The sequence below is a fragment of the Camelus dromedarius genome, chromosome 6 (genome assembly GCF_036321535.1).
Source record: "Camelus dromedarius isolate mCamDro1 chromosome 6, mCamDro1.pat, whole genome shotgun sequence".
In the NCBI taxonomy this organism is placed as follows: domain Eukaryota; kingdom Metazoa; phylum Chordata; class Mammalia; order Artiodactyla; family Camelidae; genus Camelus; species Camelus dromedarius.
In genome coordinates, this window is record NC_087441.1 from 23,158,269 (window position 1) to 23,178,182 (window position 19,914).

General features: G+C 43.4%; 1 protein-coding gene across 2 annotated transcripts in view; it reads right to left on the reverse strand.

Moving 5' to 3' along the window:
* Positions 1-19,914, reverse strand: part of ARFGEF3 (ARFGEF family member 3) — a 149,180-nt gene that overhangs the window by 57,455 nt on the left and 71,811 nt on the right. For both annotated transcript variants that reach the window (XM_010983683.3, XM_031456423.2), the window contains exons 8-12: positions 18,993-19,071; positions 12,986-13,090; positions 11,770-12,109; positions 8,102-8,214; positions 6,431-7,338 (exon numbers count right to left, since the gene is read on the reverse strand). In XM_010983683.3, the coding sequence (XP_010981985.2) occupies positions 6,431-7,338; positions 8,102-8,214; positions 11,770-12,109; positions 12,986-13,090; positions 18,993-19,071 (1,545 nt within the window). The remainder of the gene's footprint in view (positions 1-6,430; positions 7,339-8,101; positions 8,215-11,769; positions 12,110-12,985; positions 13,091-18,992; positions 19,072-19,914) is intronic.

Consider the following 19,914-nt stretch of genomic DNA (forward strand, 5'->3'; position numbering starts at 1 on the left):
CACGGTCAAGAGCCATCAATCAACCAAGAGACCACCTCTAAGCAACGGTATAAGAGAAGCGGCAAACAGAGACTACAGCTGTCCGCCCTTGGATCAGCCGCCTCCCGTCCTTGGAGGTGTACTTTCCCTTTGCTAATAAAGCCTTTAAAATATTTCACAACACCTCATCTCCCATTTGAATTCTTATCTTTCGGACAGGACAAGAACTGGGGTCTTTCCCCTTCCCTTTTTGGGGTTATGCCGCTACACCAGATTTTGATGATGCTCATCTTTCTCCCACATGTTCTACTGCCCGTAAGCCTCAGGATAAGTAAAGGAAGTATTCCTGTCATCCCTGCATCATAGATAGGGAATCTGATGCTAAACGAAAGGGTAGTGCCATGGTCACAGAGCTGTTAGTGGTAGAGCTGGAAACTGCAGTCAGATAATCATGACCTCAGCACCTGAGCTCTTGACAGCACCATATGGCCTCATGTACCATGTACGTCCATACTTACATCTGTACTTATGTAAAATTCCTGGCAAACTAGCTTTAATTCTATCTCTTTCTACAGGAGACAACATTTGAGAATGGAAATGACTAATGATATTATTGTAAGGATAACTCTAAATCTACAGTTTTTACAACAAAATATGGTGCTGTATTAGAAGCTGTCAGTAGTTACTCAAAACAATTCTCTTCTTTCTTAGTGGCAGAATCCTGATCTACTTGGGTTTCAATGTCCCCTGTCTTCCCTGCAACTGGGAGAGGCCAGTGAGGTCGAGGTTGTTATGTGGAGCTTCTACAGAGCTCCTTAAAACAGCCTTACTGAGCTCCTTGCTTGGACCTGGATGTAAAGGCTGCAGCTCCACCAGCAGAAGCCGTTCTTGGTAAATGAGGAAACCTTAGGGTGAGAGTTGCATGTTAACAAGGGTGGAGCAGAAAGACAGGAGAGGCCTGGGTCCCAGATCATCACAGAGCGCTGGATGGCCTACCCCAGACTTAATTAGGGGGAAGGAAATGAATCTTTCTTCCATAAGTAGTCATTAGAGTTCCCTAATCTACATAAACAAACCTAATCCTACCTGGTAGAGGTGAGAACTTCTGCCTGTATTTTACCTTCCATATTCCACAAAGATACTGAAATAAATCTGTATCACCATCTCTTGGAGGTTTAAATCACAGGGCCAAAACTTGAAGCTGGCAGTAACATACTTGCCTTCTGGTTTTGTGTTCACAAAGCCAGAGCTTCTCCCAGAGACGGCAGCCCATTCCGGCAGCCCATTCCGAGAAGGTGATGAGAGGAGGGAGGAAGCAGTGAAGCAGAGAAGGGAGACCCCTGAGCGGGCAGAAGTGGGGCGTCTGTGGCTCCCAGCTGCCTGGCAGCACCTGGAAGGTTGGCAGGACCCCAGAGGAAGACATAGGATGTGCACAGGGGCTCCGGGCCTTGCCAGAGCATTCCAGGCCCCATTGGCAGGGAAGTAGCGAAAGCATGGGACCTCCAGAAGGCCTGTGAAGTGGGACAAGGGGGGCTCACTGGCGAGCAGGACCCTGTGAGGCTTTCCGGGGACAGACCCCTCCCCCATGTCCTCTGCTGTAGCTCCTCTCTGAAGTCCCCAGATAACAGTGTTTCATGCATATTTCCTGAGTTTTTTAGGTGCTAAAACCCACCACCAAATGTATGAAATTGACTACTTGATGATAGTGAGCTCGTGGCCCCCAGACCTGCTGGCTCCTAGGGGTAGATAGTGTTGACCGCCCTGTTCCCACAACATCAACCAGAGAATTGTGCACCAGCTGATCACGTACCCTGTGACCCCAAGCCCTTACCTGGCCCTTAAATATGCTTTGCTGAAACCCTTCAGAGAGTTTGGGGTTTTCTTGGGCATGAGCCACCCCACCCTCCTTGATCGGCCCTGCAGTAAACCTTTCTCCTTTCTGAACTCTAACATCTGGTCTGTTTGAACTCACAGTGTATCGGGCACTGGAACTTGCGTTTAAGGGGTGAGGGGCCTCCCCACCCAGATCCCACATAGGCTCCAGCTCCTGGTTTTACCCTGGGATGGGAACCTGAGGGCTGGCAGAGGTCAAGTGTCTGGCCAACTGTACAGGCTGCCGGTCTGGAGTCAGATGTTTTAATTTAAAGAAACAAGTATTTCTTGGACAATTGAGATTCATACTAGCTACATGAACTTTTATGACATTTGATACTTTATAAACATCAAGTTGCTTGCAATAAGCCTCACATGTGGTCACAGTCAGCCTCAAGATCATAACCAAACACCACTTATCTAAGGAACAGCAATCCCAAAGCCACGTGCCTGTGCCACTCTCAGTGGCTGTGTGAGACTGCCTCTTGCTTTCTGGTCCCTAAGGAGCCACCTTAGACAGATGTCACTTCGTTCTATGCAGGATCAGAGGCGTGTCGGCAGCTGTCACAGCTCATATCCAATACCGTTCTTATAAGACCCATGTTTGTCGGAGGGTTTTCAAAGAAGAAACTTTACTTGCTTTCAAAGGAAAATCATGTAGAATTAAGGAGGCTCATTTCAACTGTATGTTAACTGTCTGAAGACAGGAGCCCCTGAGAATCGCTGAGTGAGGCTGATCTCAGCCAGGAGGGCAGACCCTGCTAACCAGTCAGGGACAAAGGCTCGGTGGGAGTTTTTGGCAAAATAAGCTTTTGACACAGGAGTAAATAATGAATGAAATATCTGGGTTATGACTCCAGGAGACTTTCTCTTCTCCCTTTCTCCTGTTCTTGCTTTCATAACTTTCTTTTGGGTGAACAAAGGAAATCTGTCATCTCCCTTGTCTTGCAGGGTACATATGTTTCTCTTTCACTCATCTTTCATCTCGGAGGTGACACCAGCAAGGGGAGCGGGAGCTCTGCCTCAGGCTGGATGTGGACCCAGCATCTAGTAGCTTCGGGTGACCCACAGTGAAATCGCCCTGTTCTAACAGCATCAACCAATCAGAGAATTGTGCATGAGCTGATCATGAAGTGTCAATGTGATCCACAAAACCACTAAACCTCAGAAGAAAATCAACTTATCGGAGGCAGGACCACAGAGTGACAGGTCTGTAATTCAGATACAGAGACCAACTCCTAGTTGGTAAAAGCACTGTGGAGGTCACTAGAATTAAAAAGACAAATGACTAACAACTTAGTTTAATAATCACTAAAAACTATGTTTGGAAACAAAAGATTTTGAAGTCTCTTTTCAATGTGTTTTCTACATGTAAAAATTAATGTCATATTATATTGGGTCTGATGGGACATCGCATAGACCTCTAAAACTTGAGCAGTTTGCAGCATTCATGGAGCCTCATTATCACCACATAAAACATTCACTCAAACCCCATTGTGCACGTGCTACAAATGAGTACTGATTTGAAAGACACGAAAACACAAATGTGAAGGTTTGCTTTAGCTTCAAATTTTCTAAGACTCTGTGAGGATTCTATTTCCCAATTCTCATAGGAAATGACGCAGAGCCCTGAGAAGCCGGTCTTGGTCTTTACCACTGCAATAACTCATTTAATCTGGAATTACTGGGGGATCTTGTTTATCAACAAGAAGTTATCTGAGAGCTAAACTTTACGTACTTAAATGCTGAAACTTCTATAACTGAGTTACTTTGTATAGCTAATTTTCATTTTAAATAGAAGAGCCTAAAAATAATTTTACCATTTCTTGATGACTCAGGCCATTATTACTGTAACCAGGGGTGGTGCTATGATCTGACATACAGCTGTTTGGGGGGATCACTGACGTGTGCTGGACCGTCTGCCTTACCACCTGGGACACCACACTGGTGAGAGCAGGTGGTCGATTTCCTCTCCCCATGACTACTTCCAGCTGGGAAGAGGCCCTAACAAACCCCTTCCAAACTACGGCTTTATCCTTGACTCCTTCAACTCATGAATGATTCACATCTCTAGTGATCAAAGAGCAAGTTCATCAATCTGCAGTCATAAATATTTTTGAGAATAAACTATGCATATCTTGCACCCTTAGCACATAGCACAGTGACATCTCTCTATAAATGCTGACTGAAGAAGCATTTGTGTGTGTGTGTGAGAGAGAGAGAGAGAGAAAAAAGAGGAAGACAGATGCACACGTACACTAGGATTGTGGTGGTGTTTTCACTGGTGTATACATCTATCAGAATTCATCAAATTGTACATCTGAAATATGTATAGTTTACTGTACAGGAATCATAACATAATAAAGGTGTTAAAAATAAATTTACAAAAAAGTCCAGATAAGAAGCATCTCCTCTGGTGCTGGCTACAACTCTGGATCATTCTCATAACAAAGAAGTTCTTCCTTAAATATACCTGGATCAAACTGCCCTTTTTTGACAAAGGACAATCTGGTCAGCTTCTTAAAGATGCTTAATAAGCTCCCTCTGAACAGCTTCTACCAAGTTCCAGTGACCGGGCTAGAATATTTTGTATATGTGTATGAGGTGTTATTTGTTAGAGGAGCAAAAATGAGGCAGACATGGTTGCAGCTCTCAAGGAGCTGAAAGTATAGGAAAGGAAAGATGGAAGCGTTGACTTGATAACGATGATAAATGTTGTAAGCACAACGCCAAACAAGTGATCGAGGCTCAGTGGTAGAAGAGCTAGAGGTGATCTCGGCTACTGACAGTTCTGCGCTGGTCCTCAAGGTCCTCAAAGTTAGTCTTTTCTAGTCCTGAGCATAGGCCACCTCAATATTCTGTGGTCGAGACCCTTGAACTTCAGAGAAAGACACAGTTGACCACCCTGAGGTCAGTCAATCATTTATTCCTGCCATAAATTTTTTGCACCCATTAACTGCTTTCTTTCTGTAGCACTGTGAGATAACAGAAAGTATATACTGGTCTCTGCCCCTCAGTTCCTGAAACAGAGCTCCTAAAACCCTTGTAATTTCCTAAGTGAAGAACACTAGGAACATCTCTTGTTCAAATATATATCTTTGATCTCATCCATGACATAGGGCTCCTAAAACTCTTGTAAATTCCTAACAAGAACACTAAAAGCATCTTTTGTCCTAATGAGGTGACTCCGGGTGGGCTCCTGGATGACTCCTGGATAGGGGCATAGAATGTTTGGCTCCACTCCCACTCGCCCATTCTCGAGAGAAGGGAGAGGAGCTGGAAATGGAGTTAATAATTGTTCATACCTACGTGGGGAAGCCTCCATAAAAATCTCGACAGTAGGGGGTTCAGAGAGCTTCTGGGTTGGTGGATACATCCATACAGGGAGGGTGACACACCCCAACTCCACGGGGACAGAAGCTCCTGCGCTCAAGACTCTCCCAGACCTCACCCTATGTATTTCTTTACTTGGCTGTTCATCTGTATCCTTTATCATATCCTTTAATAAACTGGTAAACATAAGTGTTTCCCTGTGGCCTGTGAGCCATTCTAGCAAACTAACTGAACCTAGGAGGGGGTCATGGGAACCTCTGATTTATAAACAGCTGGTCAGAAGCACAGGTAATAGCCTGGCATCTGCAGTCGGGATAGGGGGTAGATAGCGTAAGAACTGAGTTAAACTGTAGGACACCCAGCTGACGTCAGAGACCTGATTACTGTTTGGGGGAAAACTTCCACACATTTGGTAAACTGAAGTATCAGAAGTACAGTGTTCTGTGTGACTCATAAAAGAGCAGAAACACAGTAGGGAAGAACAGGGGTTTTCCCTACACAGAAAGGAGAAAGCTGGGTTCTCCCTTTACAAATGTCTTTCAAGAAAAGTATCTTTAAATTCATTACTCCCTGTGCAAAGTGCTAACTTCCCTGTATTTTTTTTAATCTCCTTCCTCCACCAAAATCCTAGGTGACCATCTTCTGCCCTTCAATAAACCTAGTATAATGCTCGGGTATACTTTGGCCAATATGCCCCACTGCACTCCTGTTTAAATACATAATTTGGGCCACAATGTCGACACTCGACAGACAGGAAGGGTCTGAGGTTGGGTCCACAGCACACTGGAGCATCACACACCAGGTGAAGTTCAGGGGAATTCAGAATATCTTGGGAGGACAGCCTGCACCTGCTCTAAGACCTCATTCAAAATAGTTTACATCATGTTATACCAAAGTACATTGCTCTATGATTTTTAGATATCAAGGCATAGAAGCATAGGAAGAATTCTGTGTTTTGAGAATCATGGATTGTCACTTTGTTTCAGTCAGGGGCAGCTTTCTACAATGCTCGCCTTATCAACCTCCCAGTGTATTCCAGACATCCACTGCCCTGCAATTCAAACAAACCACCACCAGTAAGTTACATGCCTCTGCTCTATTTCAATATGAGACCCAAAGATTCATTAAGATGCTCTGAGCAGTTCAAACTTCATGCATGCCGGTAATTTTCCCATTAAGCAAAATGCTCTGAATATTCTTGTTGACAGTGTAGCAAAAAAAAAAAAAAAAAAAATCATTGACAAACCTGAGCAGAAGGTGGAGGCGAAGTTCTGGAGGGCGGAGTCCACGTCTTCCACACTGGGCAGGGCCAGGAGGCGAGGCAGGATCCCCTCCAGGGACTGCGTGAACAGCCGGGCGCTGTGCTGATCGGCTTCCTGGTTCTTCAGGAGTTTGAGAGACAGACCCGTCCTCAGGGACCTGTGGCCCAGGCAGTCCCGAGGGGTCTGCTCCTCATCAGCGAGAGAACAGTTGTCGGACCCGATGTCCGACACGTCAGACCTGCCCGAGTCCTTCTCCGCTGCCATCGAGTACTGATCGCAGGAGTCAAATTCCGTCCTGGAGAGGTCTTGATCGTCCACGCTGAAATTGCTCTCACTGTACCTGGACCCGTAGGACCTCATCCTGCAGTCGACGGACAGGAAGTTAGTTATATCAGGGTAAGCAACCGTGTGGCTCCTCTGAACCACATCTGGCTGGTCTACGGCCTCCGGTTCTGCCACTTTACTCAGCGGCTCCTTGCTCTCCTGGACGGCGGGCGACTTGAGGCCATTCTTGTGGTTTTCGGGGTGGTCCTCGGGGGTGGTCTGACCCAACTCTCCCTCCAGGGTGGTCTGGCCCGTGTCCGTGGTCACGCTGATGCTGATGTCAGGGCTCCGCTCGTTCCCCGGCTCCCAAGGCGTGTGCTCCGAGGACAGGACTCGCCGCTGCCAGCGGAAGTCGGCCTCGTTGATCTCCATGGAGTCGCGGCTCGACTCGGCGCCGTCCTTCAGCTCCTCCAGGCGCAGCAGCAGCAGCTGGACCTGACCTTCGCCCAGGCCCCTGCCCTGGCTGAGCTCGTCTAAGGCACCGAGCAGGGTGCAGACGCAGGACACGGCGGCGTAGCAGGCTTCGATGCCACCCTTGATGCACGCCTCGGTCATGCCGTCCATGATGCTGGGAGTGTGCAAAAGGGAAAACGGCATCAGTGCAGGAAACACGGAAAAACGCTCCAGAACGAACGAGAACTGTCAGACTGAACAGTATGGTGTTCAAAACAGGCACCTAATTTACACGAAGTTAAATGATCTGGGCACAAAATAAAATGAACGATAAATGAAACAGACATGCTCAGGCTGGAAAGTGGCCCGCCTTGATTCAGACTCGCTCAGTTGTCTGGTTTATTTGGGTACAAATAAAGATTCCAGAAGGGAATCTATAATCTTCACAAGGACAGGCATAAAATAATCTCACTTTGGTATTATGTTCAGCTTTCCAAACAGAAAACACTTACAATGGCTATAGGGTAATAAGGACCTTCCTCTGTAAATAAATGTATTCCTGAAGAGATGCATGGTGACTACAATGATTACAAATCAGATAATACTCCATTTTCTAAGCAGAGGTTACATATAAAGGAATCTTATAGTTACTGTACCATATATCAAGAAGTTTTCCTCTAAAATAACCCCAATGAAAAATTTTTGTAAATTTCACTTTGTACACTGGGTTTCTTTAGGTTGATATGAAAATAAGGAAGTGATATGATTAAAATAAATTGAGGTAAGACTCCTCCTATGGGTACAGGTACACTGTTAAGTGTTCACATTTCATATAATGTAGATTCATACAATTTCAGGGATTTGGAAACAAGATTAAGAATATTCAGAGAAGCAGTCTTCGCCAAGCAATATAGACGTAAAAGGAGAATGTATCGTACAGTTTGAGAAGATCCAGATGAGACTTTCTTTTTGAAATTGATCTTTTTCTGGATTCGAGTTCAGTGGAGCTGGGTCCTGCCAAATCACAGAGACGCTGTGGGCTCCCAAGTAGCTTTAAGAACAGGGAGAAAAAAAAGTGAATATCATTTAAAAAAAAAAAGCACAAGAACCATGAGATCAAATAAACATGCACTTTCTCTACTGAGTGATCAGTCTAAGGAGAAACACAACTATTTGGAACTCAGATCTTAATAAATCAGACCTACGTGTTCTTCTGCAGTGACGTGCCGTGTACTTTAGGTTCCCAGCTCCTGCGTTCAGGACTGTCTCAGACAAATTAAATCCCCTGAGGAATTGTTTCAAAATATTTTATAGCACAGACCTAGAAAGCACTTGCTTCCATGTCCTTTATTAAAACTGGCCTGAAATTTAACTTCCCCTTCTCCCTATCTTATTTTGCTATCAAATTAGCTAGCTTCAAAGACTGGGTTGGGAAATAGTCCCTCTTTCTATTCCCTGGAGAAGTTCATGTATTATCAGAACTACCCATTCTTTGAATGTAAGTATAACTTGTTTCTAAAGCTGTATGAGGCCAGTAATTTTTTCCTTCATGGAAAGATTTTAACTACTGACTCAGTTTCTTTAACAATACTAGGACTATTTAGGTCCTCAATTTCTTCCAGCCATTATTTTCAAAGATTGTTTCCTAGGGATTTAGCTATTTTACCTAAGTTTTCAAATTTACTGGCTTAAAGTTGCCTCAATACCTTCTTTAATTTCTTTAATATTTGCAACATCTGTGGTTATATGCTCTTTTTTCATCTTTATTTCTGTTTTTACCTATTCTAGAATTTTTCAATTGCTTTTGCCAGGAGTTTAATTTTCTTGGTCTATTCAGAGTCCTGATGTTTTTCACTTTATCAATGCACTATATTACATTTGCTTTTTATCACATTACTTTCTGCTTTTATCCTTAATTTTCCTCTTTTCTACTTTCTTTGAATTTAATTTGCTCTTCTTTATCCAACTGCCTAAGTTGGAGTTAGAACATTAATTTTAGGCCTTCTATTTTTTGATACAAGTCATTGAAGCTATGAATATCTTTCTATGCACTACTTTGGCTGCATATCACAAGTTTTCATGTACAGAATTTTCATAATTTTTTAGTTAAAACTAATTTTTATTTTCATATGGTAGACTTCTGTACAGAAAATTTCAATATGAGTCCAAATCAATTTAAGGAAAGATCAATTATATATATTTAAGGAGATATCCTATTTTATGGCCATTATTTTCAAAGTGATTTTTACTTGCAAGAAAAGGGATATTAAGTAGAAAATTTTGCATGTTTTTCTCTTTCCGTATTTCTTTCTTCCGCCAGAAGTTGGGAACTTCGGTTCTCTTGGAGACACAAAAATGAAGCTTCCATTTTTTCTCTTTGACATCAAAAGAGGAGTGATAATGCTGAGGGTAAAGTCAGCCTGTCTCTCTCCCTCTGCCTGCCAGACCTGCATCCAAGTGAACAGCTATGTCTCTGGGCCTCTAGTGTCCCATTTCTTGTTAGAAGGATAAGTGAGTTTTAGCGGCACAGGAATGGGAAATCTCACTTTCTCTTGGGATCCTGTTACATTCTCTAACCCAACTTTACCAGTAATAAATTAGATGACATGTTTTAATTGCCACATTAACCCTGTGTTTATTTCTCAGGTGCTTCAGAAAACTGAGTGATTAGGCTTCTAGAGAACTCTCAACAAATAAATCAAGAAAATCAAGACATGTTTAATGTCAGCTTCTTCGCCTGGGAATAAAGGATGTGGTATCAGCGGTTAGGGCATCGCAGGTCTCATACAGACTGGGGCTTCTTTCTAAAGCCAAATTGTGGGAGAGAGAAATAGAAGCAAGGTGCTCTTTTTGACTATGGAATGTTTTTCTGGGAAAGTAGAAGCAGAAAAGAAAATGTACTTTAACAAACAAAATGCCCTGTATGTTTCTGATTAATAGGCACATAGTGTACAGGGCAGAATGACAAATTAGAACAGAGAAATAACACATCAAGCGTTCAAACTCCAAAAGGGCAAATAAACATCCTGAGTGCCCGGCGGTTTTCTTTGTGTGCATAAACCCTGCACATTCTGGTTTCTAGGTTACCAGCCTTCCTAAATTATTGGTACTGCCACGGTAAGTGGAGGTGATGCTTCTGTGAACAACCTGGCCCTGGTGAGTCTGCCGTGCTCCGTGGGGCAGCACAACCTGGACACTCTACTCAGGCACTGGGGCTAATTCCAGCCCTGCCCTGCCACCTGACCTTGGGAAGCTAGCGGATCTATGAAAGTAGTAAAGAAGCTGTTACTGAGAGTACACTGAGACCTACACACACTGTAGGCAGAGTATTTACTTCGCGTTCAGGTATCAACTGGCTCTACCGTGGGCAGCAACAACCGCGGTGCCTGTCAACTCTTGGGGGGAAAGAGAGGATGCTGCTGCTTACAAAATACCCTCCTGGCAGACGTTCTGTCCTTGGGTCCATCCATCATTCAGTCAGAATGTATTAAACAATATTCTGATTCAAGCCCTGCAGTGTTAGATACCGGGGGAAACACACAAAAACTAGCTGATCTGACTGGTGAATTTAGGAGATGGAGATGAGCATGTGCAGTGGCCCCTTCCACCTTCCTCTTCCTGGAGATCCGCCTACTCGGAGAAAGCCCACCCTTGCTCCTGCAGGCTACTTGCTTAATGGGGCGGGGGCAGGCCCCCAGGGGAGGGCTGTCTGGGTAGTGTCACTAGCCTCCAAAGCTGTATTGCATTCACCAACCTAGCAGTGATCAGATATGACAGCCGACCCTTTGAGCTCCATTGCCTGAAGCCCTAACAGGGAAAAGTAACATTCTTCATTAGTAAATGTTTATACACAACCTCACAAAGTTATTATGAATATTAAAAATAATATATGTGAAGTGCCTGGCCTACAGTAGGTAAGAAAAAATGGTAATTGTTATTGTGTGCTCAGAGATTTTTTTAATCAGCAAGTAAATCTGGATGGCTCCTTCATTTCTAGAAATGTTGGGTCAGAACCTTCCATAATTGATCATAGTCAAATTTCATGAAAACAACACCAACAAGCAATTCAAATTAAGCTTTTTACAAACTGGTGAGCAGCTTAAAATAAACAAATCATCAGGAAGGGAATTCTGTTACTCTGATTTTTTGGTGCTAGGTAGCGCAAGTCAATGTGATTTGACCTTCACAAACAAGTTCACAGATGCAAAAATGTTGACCACATTCCTTTCTGGGTGAGAAGGAAGCAGAGCAATCCTTGCTTGGAGTATCTTCAAAATAACCCTAATTACTCCTTAAAACCAGGCAGTCACACATATGGGAGGAGGGAGGCATAAGAAGGAAGGAGACACAGGATTCCTAAAGCAATCAGAGATCAGTAAAGCTCTTTTCTGGATAATGTTCAACCTGAGTATAAAATCAATTTGAAATCCAATTTTGGCGAAGCTGAATAAATATATATATATATATCTGCACAGACAGTACCTGAGGGAGCATCTGTTACCAGATACGGTGTGGTAGCAATTAAGTTTCAGCAGGTGGCCGGCAAACATGTTCTAAGAGCTCAGACCCCGCGGCACCCCGGTGGCATCCTTCAGTGCCTCCCTACCTCTTTCATTATTTTGATGGCCTCCACCCGGTGCTGGGGTGGGGGGTACAGCAGCACGCGGTGGTAGAGGGACTGCAGCACCGGCTTCATGGAGTCCACCGACCCCACCAGCCGGACCAGCTCGGCCGCAATGTAGTAGATGGTCCGAGCCACCGGCCCGCTCAAGGCAGGCGCGGTTGAGGAGCAGCCTGAGCCCCGGCCGTGGTCGGAGACCCCTGGAGATGCAGAGTCCGGCTCGACGCTGGTACCCGCGCTGCTGCTGCTGCTGTGAGCGGAGGTGATGGTTTTGTCGTGAATTGGATTCCCCAAGATCACGATGAGCGCAGGGCAGAGGTTTTTCCTGAGAAGACACGAAGGGAAAATAAGTCTGGCCACAAGCCAAAGGGTAAAATGTGAATACTATCGTGAGGGTCAACCCCAGGTGCTGCAAAAATGATGAGTGAGAGCTGGGTTCTTTCCTGCTCCTCGTTTTGGCTGCCTTCTGCCCCCATGCTCCATGCCCCTGCATCACTCCTAGGGATACAACACAATACTTCTCATAATTCAGGGTGAGGTTAACTAAATAAAACACTAAGAGAAGTATCAGAAACCACCTTGTGTGATGAAAATAGACTCAAAATCCCAAATGGCTTAGTTGTAAAGTCTCATTTTACTACAAATAACAAAATTATTCGTATTCCTCATTTGAGGTTGATTTAAATTTCTGGCACACAGCATTTGACTTTCTCCCTGTCGATGAGCCCAGGAACCCAGAGCAGCTAGCTGGCTGCCCGAGGGCCCTGTCACTTGTGTGCATCTCTGACTGTGATTAAGAGACCAGTAATCCAGTTGAGATGGAGAGAGTACCAGGGTAGGGCTGAGAATAAGGCTCAATTTTGGCAAAGGTGAATTTCCCCCCACCCTCTCCCGTGCAACTCTCTGGTGCCTTTATATAATTTAGAACCCAGGATCTCATGATCCTATGATGTAAACAAATTCAAGACGGCCTTGGGAGGAATATTTTGTTACAGTAATTATCCGTCTTGCTCCGTAATTCGGTCTGGGGCATGTAAGCAAGGCAATTTCCTTACTTAACCTCTAAAACATTTACACACAGATGAGACAACCAGTGGGTCACAGATGCGGTGGGAAGGGACCCACAGACCCAGCTAGAAGGAGCGAGCCCTCCAGGCTGGCGTGGATGGGCGGTGGGGTGGGGGGCAGGATGAGGGCTCACCAGATGAGGTCGGTGAAGCCTCTGTGCAGCTGCATGGAGGAGGAGGCGCTGCTGAGCACGGACAGGATGCACTCTAGGAACAGGAGCTGCAGCTGCTGGCCGTCGCTGCAGAGGAACAGACCCGACATACAAACGCACACAAAGTAAAACGAAAGAGGTGACATGTGGGAAACACTTGGGAGAATGCTGGGCATTACAGAAGGGCTCATTTTTGGGTCGGTGGGGGGAGGTGGGTGGTGTTATGGGTTGACTTGTGCCCCCCACCTCAAATTCACACGCAGCAGTCCTAACCCCTGGTGCCTCAGACATGACCTTATTTGGAGGTGGGGTCTTTACACAGGTAAACAAGTTAAAGGGATGTCATTAGAGTGGGTGCTAATCCAACATGACTGATGTCCTTATAAAGTAGGGAAATTCGGACACAAAGATACACACGGAGGGAAGACAAAGTGAAGAGACCCGGGGAGAAGACGGCTGTCTACAAGCCAAGGAGAGAGGCCTGGAGCCGATCCTGCCCTCACAGTCCTGAGAAGAAACCAACTCTGCTGAAATCATGATCTCAGACTTTCAGCCTCCAGAACCACAAGATAATACATTTGTTGTTATAGTCACTCAGTTTGTGGTACTGTGTGGTACTTTGTTACGCTGGCCCCAGCAAATTAATACAGTTAGGGTGATTTTTCTGAGATAGACTTTACTTTTTAGAACAGTTCAAGATTTACAGAAAATTCAAGCATGGTATGGAAAGTGACCATATTTTACCCACTCCTGCGCATGGTTTATCCTGTTATTAACATCTTACCATTAATGAACAAATTTCCAGCTACCATTAAGGAACAAATATTGACATATTGACTAAAGTCCACAATTTATTCTAGAAAAATTTATTTTTAATATGTTTAATTATCTAAATCTTTCAAGAGACTACATACCATGACAGCTTTTAATTTCTTTTGAGGAGAGGAGGGAGGTAATTAGGTTTATTTATTTATTTTTAGAGGAGGTTCTAGGGATTGAACCCAGGACCTTGTGCATGTTAAGCATGTGCTTTACCACTTGAGCTATATCCTCCTCCCTCATGATAACTTTTAGAAGGTTAATGCTTTACTAACTTGCATTTAGCTTCCCTTTACTTTTTGGAAAGCAACCTTTTTTTTCAACGGACAAATTGTTTTCTCATAATTATTATTATGGGGTTCCTCAACAGAACCAGATTTTAAAAAATCAGACAGTTTATGGGATGTACACTCTCCTACCTAGATTAAGTTTTCTGCCTAGTCACCAGAAAGTATTAAAATCCAGGTATGTGGTCTTTCTGACCAATCACTTGACTCATTATTAAGAAAAATAATTAAATGGCCTTATTAAAAAGTCTCTTTATCTGTCAAACTGTCAAACATCACAGAACTAAAATTAACTATGGATAGTAAAGAGTCTTAATTTTTGGAATCACTGGAAATAAACCCAGAGAAAAGGTACAAGCAGTCAAGGTTCCTGTGAATACGTTTCAGCAAAGCGAGCTGCAGCGATACGGCAACACCAAGGCATCAGCCCGGATGATGGAGAGAATGCACTGCCAGGGAAACTGGCCCAGGAGTCTCCTTGGAGACCAAACGTGGCAGCTTTTTCTGTGGGCTGCAGCAGTCTGGAAAAATGGGTGCTCAAGGCCTGGCATGAGTCATGTCATTAGAGGAACTGTTTGAGATGTAAGCACCTTCCACGTAGGCCCCTCAGGAGATCCACATGTGTGTGAACAGTGTGTACAATTCTTATTTGTCTGACTACAGACAGACACATCGATGGAATGCACATGGCTGAAGGGAGCCTAGAAACCAGTCAGATCTTTCAAAACACACCAGGGAAAATCTGCACACTTATGAGGGCTGTGCATCTCTTTGCCTGGCCTTTCTTCAGAACATTTCATGGCAGATTGAGTATCTACTGGTCTCACTCTCTGCTCAGCTCTGATTTCCTCCCAGGCCCATGATCCATGGAGAACAACTCTTGTGAGTGGACCAGTGGACCATGAAGGTGAGGCAGTGCCTTACTGTGAGGCAGTCCGTCCAGGATCTCTAGAGTTCTTAGAATTTTGTTCTGTTTTGAACCATTTTTACTTTGCCTTCCTTAGAAAGATTCAAATTTAGTTAGAAAAAGGAGAGCAGGAGTGAACTGCATAGGGAGTGGAATGGAATCAGAACACAGAATGTGAACTCTCAGCCTTGCCTCATTGACTCCAGGATGCTTAAGTATAGATTCATCTGACATTCTATCCTGGGGAGAGGAAGTGGGGAGAGGGTGGCGGGAGACCAACAGGCAGAGAATGAATAATTACCTTTCTAAGCCAATTATCCTTCCAAAAATTCTTGGATTTAAACAGCATCATGGTACTCAACTTGCCTAATTAGAGCTCTATTAATACCGCATCTCCAATGCATGCGAGTTATTCTGCGTACCTGAATGCATTTTCTGAATTCTCCTGAGAGACTGAACGTATACTGAGTACATGCTCCTACAGAGCTAAAGCTCTAAGAGGTATGTGGGCACTGATGTTGGAAATGGTTGCTGAGAAGAAGTAAAGATCGCAGTGTGATTTCAGAGGAAGAACTTATTTAGAAAGTAGGAGAGGTGTTACCTTTTAGCCAGTAGAAACAAAGGGAGTTAAGGTAGTAAAATCAAAAGAAACTATGCAGATGTGAAAACTTAAGGAGAATTAACAGAACCACCAGAGTGAGAGCAGCCAAGGGAACGGCATTATCTGACCCTGTGCACTTAAAGGTCTCCCAGTGAGGCTGCACTAAGAGTGCTGCACCCCAGCTCCTGCAGTGATGGAACCCCCATCTTAGGGCAATGGAATCATGATGGGAAAGACCATAACCAAACAAAATGAACAGTCTCTAGAGGCAGAATTATGACAGGGAAATTGCATTGGAAAACCAAGTAAGACTATGAGAAGCCTATAAAACTCATTACGCTCTGTAACAATATACCTAAAGCCATCTTTGATCCAGAGCTCAATGAGAAACCCTAGAAAACCATATGCATGTCACATGAATTATTTTTTTTCCATTTGAAACCTGTCCTTGAGTCATACGGTTCAGAAATGTTTTCATTTTTCTCAGTGACTGATAGAAATATATAACCTTTAGCTCCTAATAAACATGTGTGTTCATTTGCAATGTACGTTTGTGCAATGTGTTTCCCTAACAATCTACAGTAAAATTTCTGATGTAAGGAACTCAGCGTTCCTTAATGCATCATAAACTAGACTTAGCGCTGATAATTCCAAAAGCAAGCCAACCATTTTAAAGCTAATATTTATCAAATATTTATTATGTGCTATGCAGTGAAAAAAAAAAATTCCACTCACACCAGTACTTCCTAGAAGATATCAGCATGAGTGTCTACAATAATAATTACACAACAGGCATAACTTTGGACTATTTAAGGTAAACCAGGTCATATGGTTGCCCTCCAGATAGGGGTCCCTGTAGCTGCCATTAGAGCCATCCAGGTTTAAAGAACCATGAACTTGAACCCCAGATGCCAGGCAGGCCCTTACTGGACATTTTTTTTTTATTCTTTCTGAACCAATGAACAATGGTATCATTTATAGACCAACAAACTCATTCTAACTTCCCCCGATGGCTATTTTTAAATTATTAATGGCATAACTTGCCATGAGCTATTACTAGCATCTTTCTAGTACTTAAAATTTTTAGATTTTTCCCTTAGCAAACTACTCAGGAAAAAAAAAAGTTTAGCTTATTTATTTTCCCTTGCCGCACAGTAATGAATATAGCCTTTACATTCTTCAAAGTTTTGGTGGTCTTTGTTTTACTACCTGACAATGCTAAGACCTGAGCAGGGCGGGCCAAGAATTATCCTTGACATGTGGCAACAGCCTAGTTGCTACCAGCCAGCTGTGTGTTCCCCTGGGGACATAAACAATTGCACAGAATGTTAACATCGGTGATAGAACAAGATGAAAGCCAATCTACTTGACACCTGGATAGAGATTAAGAAAAAAAAATCTGTATAATTACAAATATGAACAAATATCATCTTTGCCAGTAAGTGACTCCTGTTTTTTTCTCCAGGGACAATCTATCTGTCTCATTGGGTAGAGAAAAACCAAGATGCTCAATGCTAGAATTACCTCCTCCTTCCTGATAGTACCCAATCCTTGAGCAGAACCCCCAATTACTTTAACTCACTCCCAAATTACCTAACTCAGGTTCAAGTCCTACAATAATTCCTCCTGACACCCACCCTTTTACTGGCTGCCCCATGATTCCCCATGGTGTACAGGATCCCTTGTTGCAGCAGCTTAAACCTAACCCCGTTAACCTCAGGTGTTCCTGGTGACCTTGGGGTGATGGGCATTGAGTCTTTTTGGTTAATTTTCTAATTCAATCCTTACAAAAACCTTAATATATTTTATATTACTACTAAATGTATTACTATTATTTATAATGATTATAATACAAATTAATAATATATTAATACTATAATCATTAAGCATATTAATATTAAAATTATATCACTATTAAACATAATTTATAATATTATGATATACCTAAATACTATGATTATTGTAACATATTTTTAACATAAAATAATGTAACATGATAATAATAATTAATCATAAGATACATAGGCTTAGGATGGTTGAGATCTTTGCCTAAAGTCAAGAGCTAATAAGGGGCAGAAGATTTTAACCCATGTAATCCAACAAAGACAATGCAATTGAGCCAGTAGTGATTCAACTCTGGTAGTACAGAAAGAAAAAAACAAGCTGATGAGAAACACATTCTAGCTCTGCCATCATAGCTGGCTCTGCCAAGACGGAGAGGAACTGGGCAGGGGTGGGGAGGAGTTTGCACTAGAAGAGATCTAAACTCTGGGCATGGATGGGCCCAGTGAATATGTACCCTATCCCTGCCTGGGCACTGATGAGAGTAAAGGAGGGTGATTATAATCATAAGCAAAAGGCATCAACAAATTTCTGCCAAGTTTCCAGCAAAGTGAGATAGCTCACTCACGTCTGCAACTGAACTGCTTCTTCCAGCTCACTACTGTCTAGAAAATTCTACAAGCAAAATTCTTTCAGAGTCATCAAATGTCCCAGTTAGCAGTAAAGAAGAGTTTAATGTGTCTTTCCTAACTCAAAGGGCACTTTAATTTATTTACATATATTTTTTAATCAAAGTATCATCAGTTACAGTGTGTCAATTTCTGGTGTACAGCACAATGTCCCAGTCATGCATATACATACATACATTTGTTTTCATATTCAAAGGGCACTTTAGAACCATACTGTGTTGCAGAACTGTGCAGTTAACTACATATGTAGCTGGTAGAGGCTTTTCATCTCATCTTGGAAAGTCTTGCCTTTTTATGATCAGGCTTTACTAGAGATGCCTAAGTTGTCTTACCATGACACTGCATGGACAGTTGGATCAGTGGACATCACACATGAACCAATACCACTGATTAAACTGGCATGCAAATAAATGACAAGTATAAAAAGTCAGAGTAACATGTTCTTTTTAAAGATAGGTGTGTGAGTTCATAGGCTCAGGAGATGTTAGAAGAAACAGAGGAAGACCACCCAGTCCAACCCTGCCACTTGACAGAGGAGGAAGGTGCCACAGCTCAATGAGAAGACTCATTTAGAGTCACACACCTGGGACAGGCCGGGTTGGGACTAGCCCTCACATCATCCTGAGCCAGCGTTCTTCCGCTCACCTCCAGGTTTGAGAGATTAACTCTTCTCTGCAAGGTATTATTTTCCCATTTTCTCATCAAAATCTTATATGCTTCAGTAATCCTACTTGGGAATGAGGCTTGCCCAATGTGACTGAAGATGTTTCTCAGGAATGACAGGTGAATACCAATGGGGGAACCACGGTCCTGATACTCTGCAACTTTAAGTGATGCTGTAGACAAAAGTTACTTGAGAAACAGGCCATTGGTGAGTAAGAGCAGTGATGTTGAAGGCACTTACTTGATGGCGGCTTGGAGCTTCTCGCACAGAACAGTGAGCACGGAGACAAGGTCGTCACAGAGGGACTCCACTGTTGACCCTGCAACAGGGGAGGTGACAGGCATTAGACATTGGCAGGGGGCACTGCGGGCTCCCTCAACAGTCCTTTCCATCTTCTGCTTTTGATACTCTCAGGACTGAAAAGATGATTTTCAGGTGCTGAGCCTTCCGTAGGCCAGCACAGGGATCACAGAGAAGAATTAAAAACACTCAAAAGAGAGTCCAGAAAGGAGAGGAAAGACTGTTTATCATAAATAAAAATCATCCACACTTAATGAGAAAAGATTTGGTCAATTTAAGAAACAACACAATTGGTAACAGTCTTCTCAGTATTTAGGCCAGCAGACCATACATGCATCCTTTATTCTGACCACTTGAATTTCTGGGACTTCTGAGCAGACGTGAGCTGTACCCCAGGGAGAGAGGATGCAGCATCATGGAGGGAAGATGGGCTTTTCAAACTAGGAAACTAGGGAAAGGGGGCAAAATAAGTTAGTCACCAACTTCACCTATTTTCGCTGTTTGTCTGGCATCGTCAGGGCATGTGGTCTTTGTTGTATGTGCAGCAACAGCTGGTGTCAGAAAAAATAATTTTCCCTCTAACATGTTCGTGTCCAGAAGCTAGCCACAAAACTTCCACAGACACACTAAAGTGCACTGGGAAAAGGCTGACATTTGGAATCTGGTCAGGGACCGGCCCACAACTCGTGACTGTGTGAGCCTGGATCAGCTTCAGTTTTCCCTTTCACAAGATGGGATAAATAATAACCAAGTCCCAGAACTGATGGGCCAGGTGAAGGAAAAAGTGGAAGCATTTGCTTTTTTTTTTTTTTTTTAAATAAAAACCTGCAGTGATCTTTATGAATGTGGCCAAGTAGTTGAT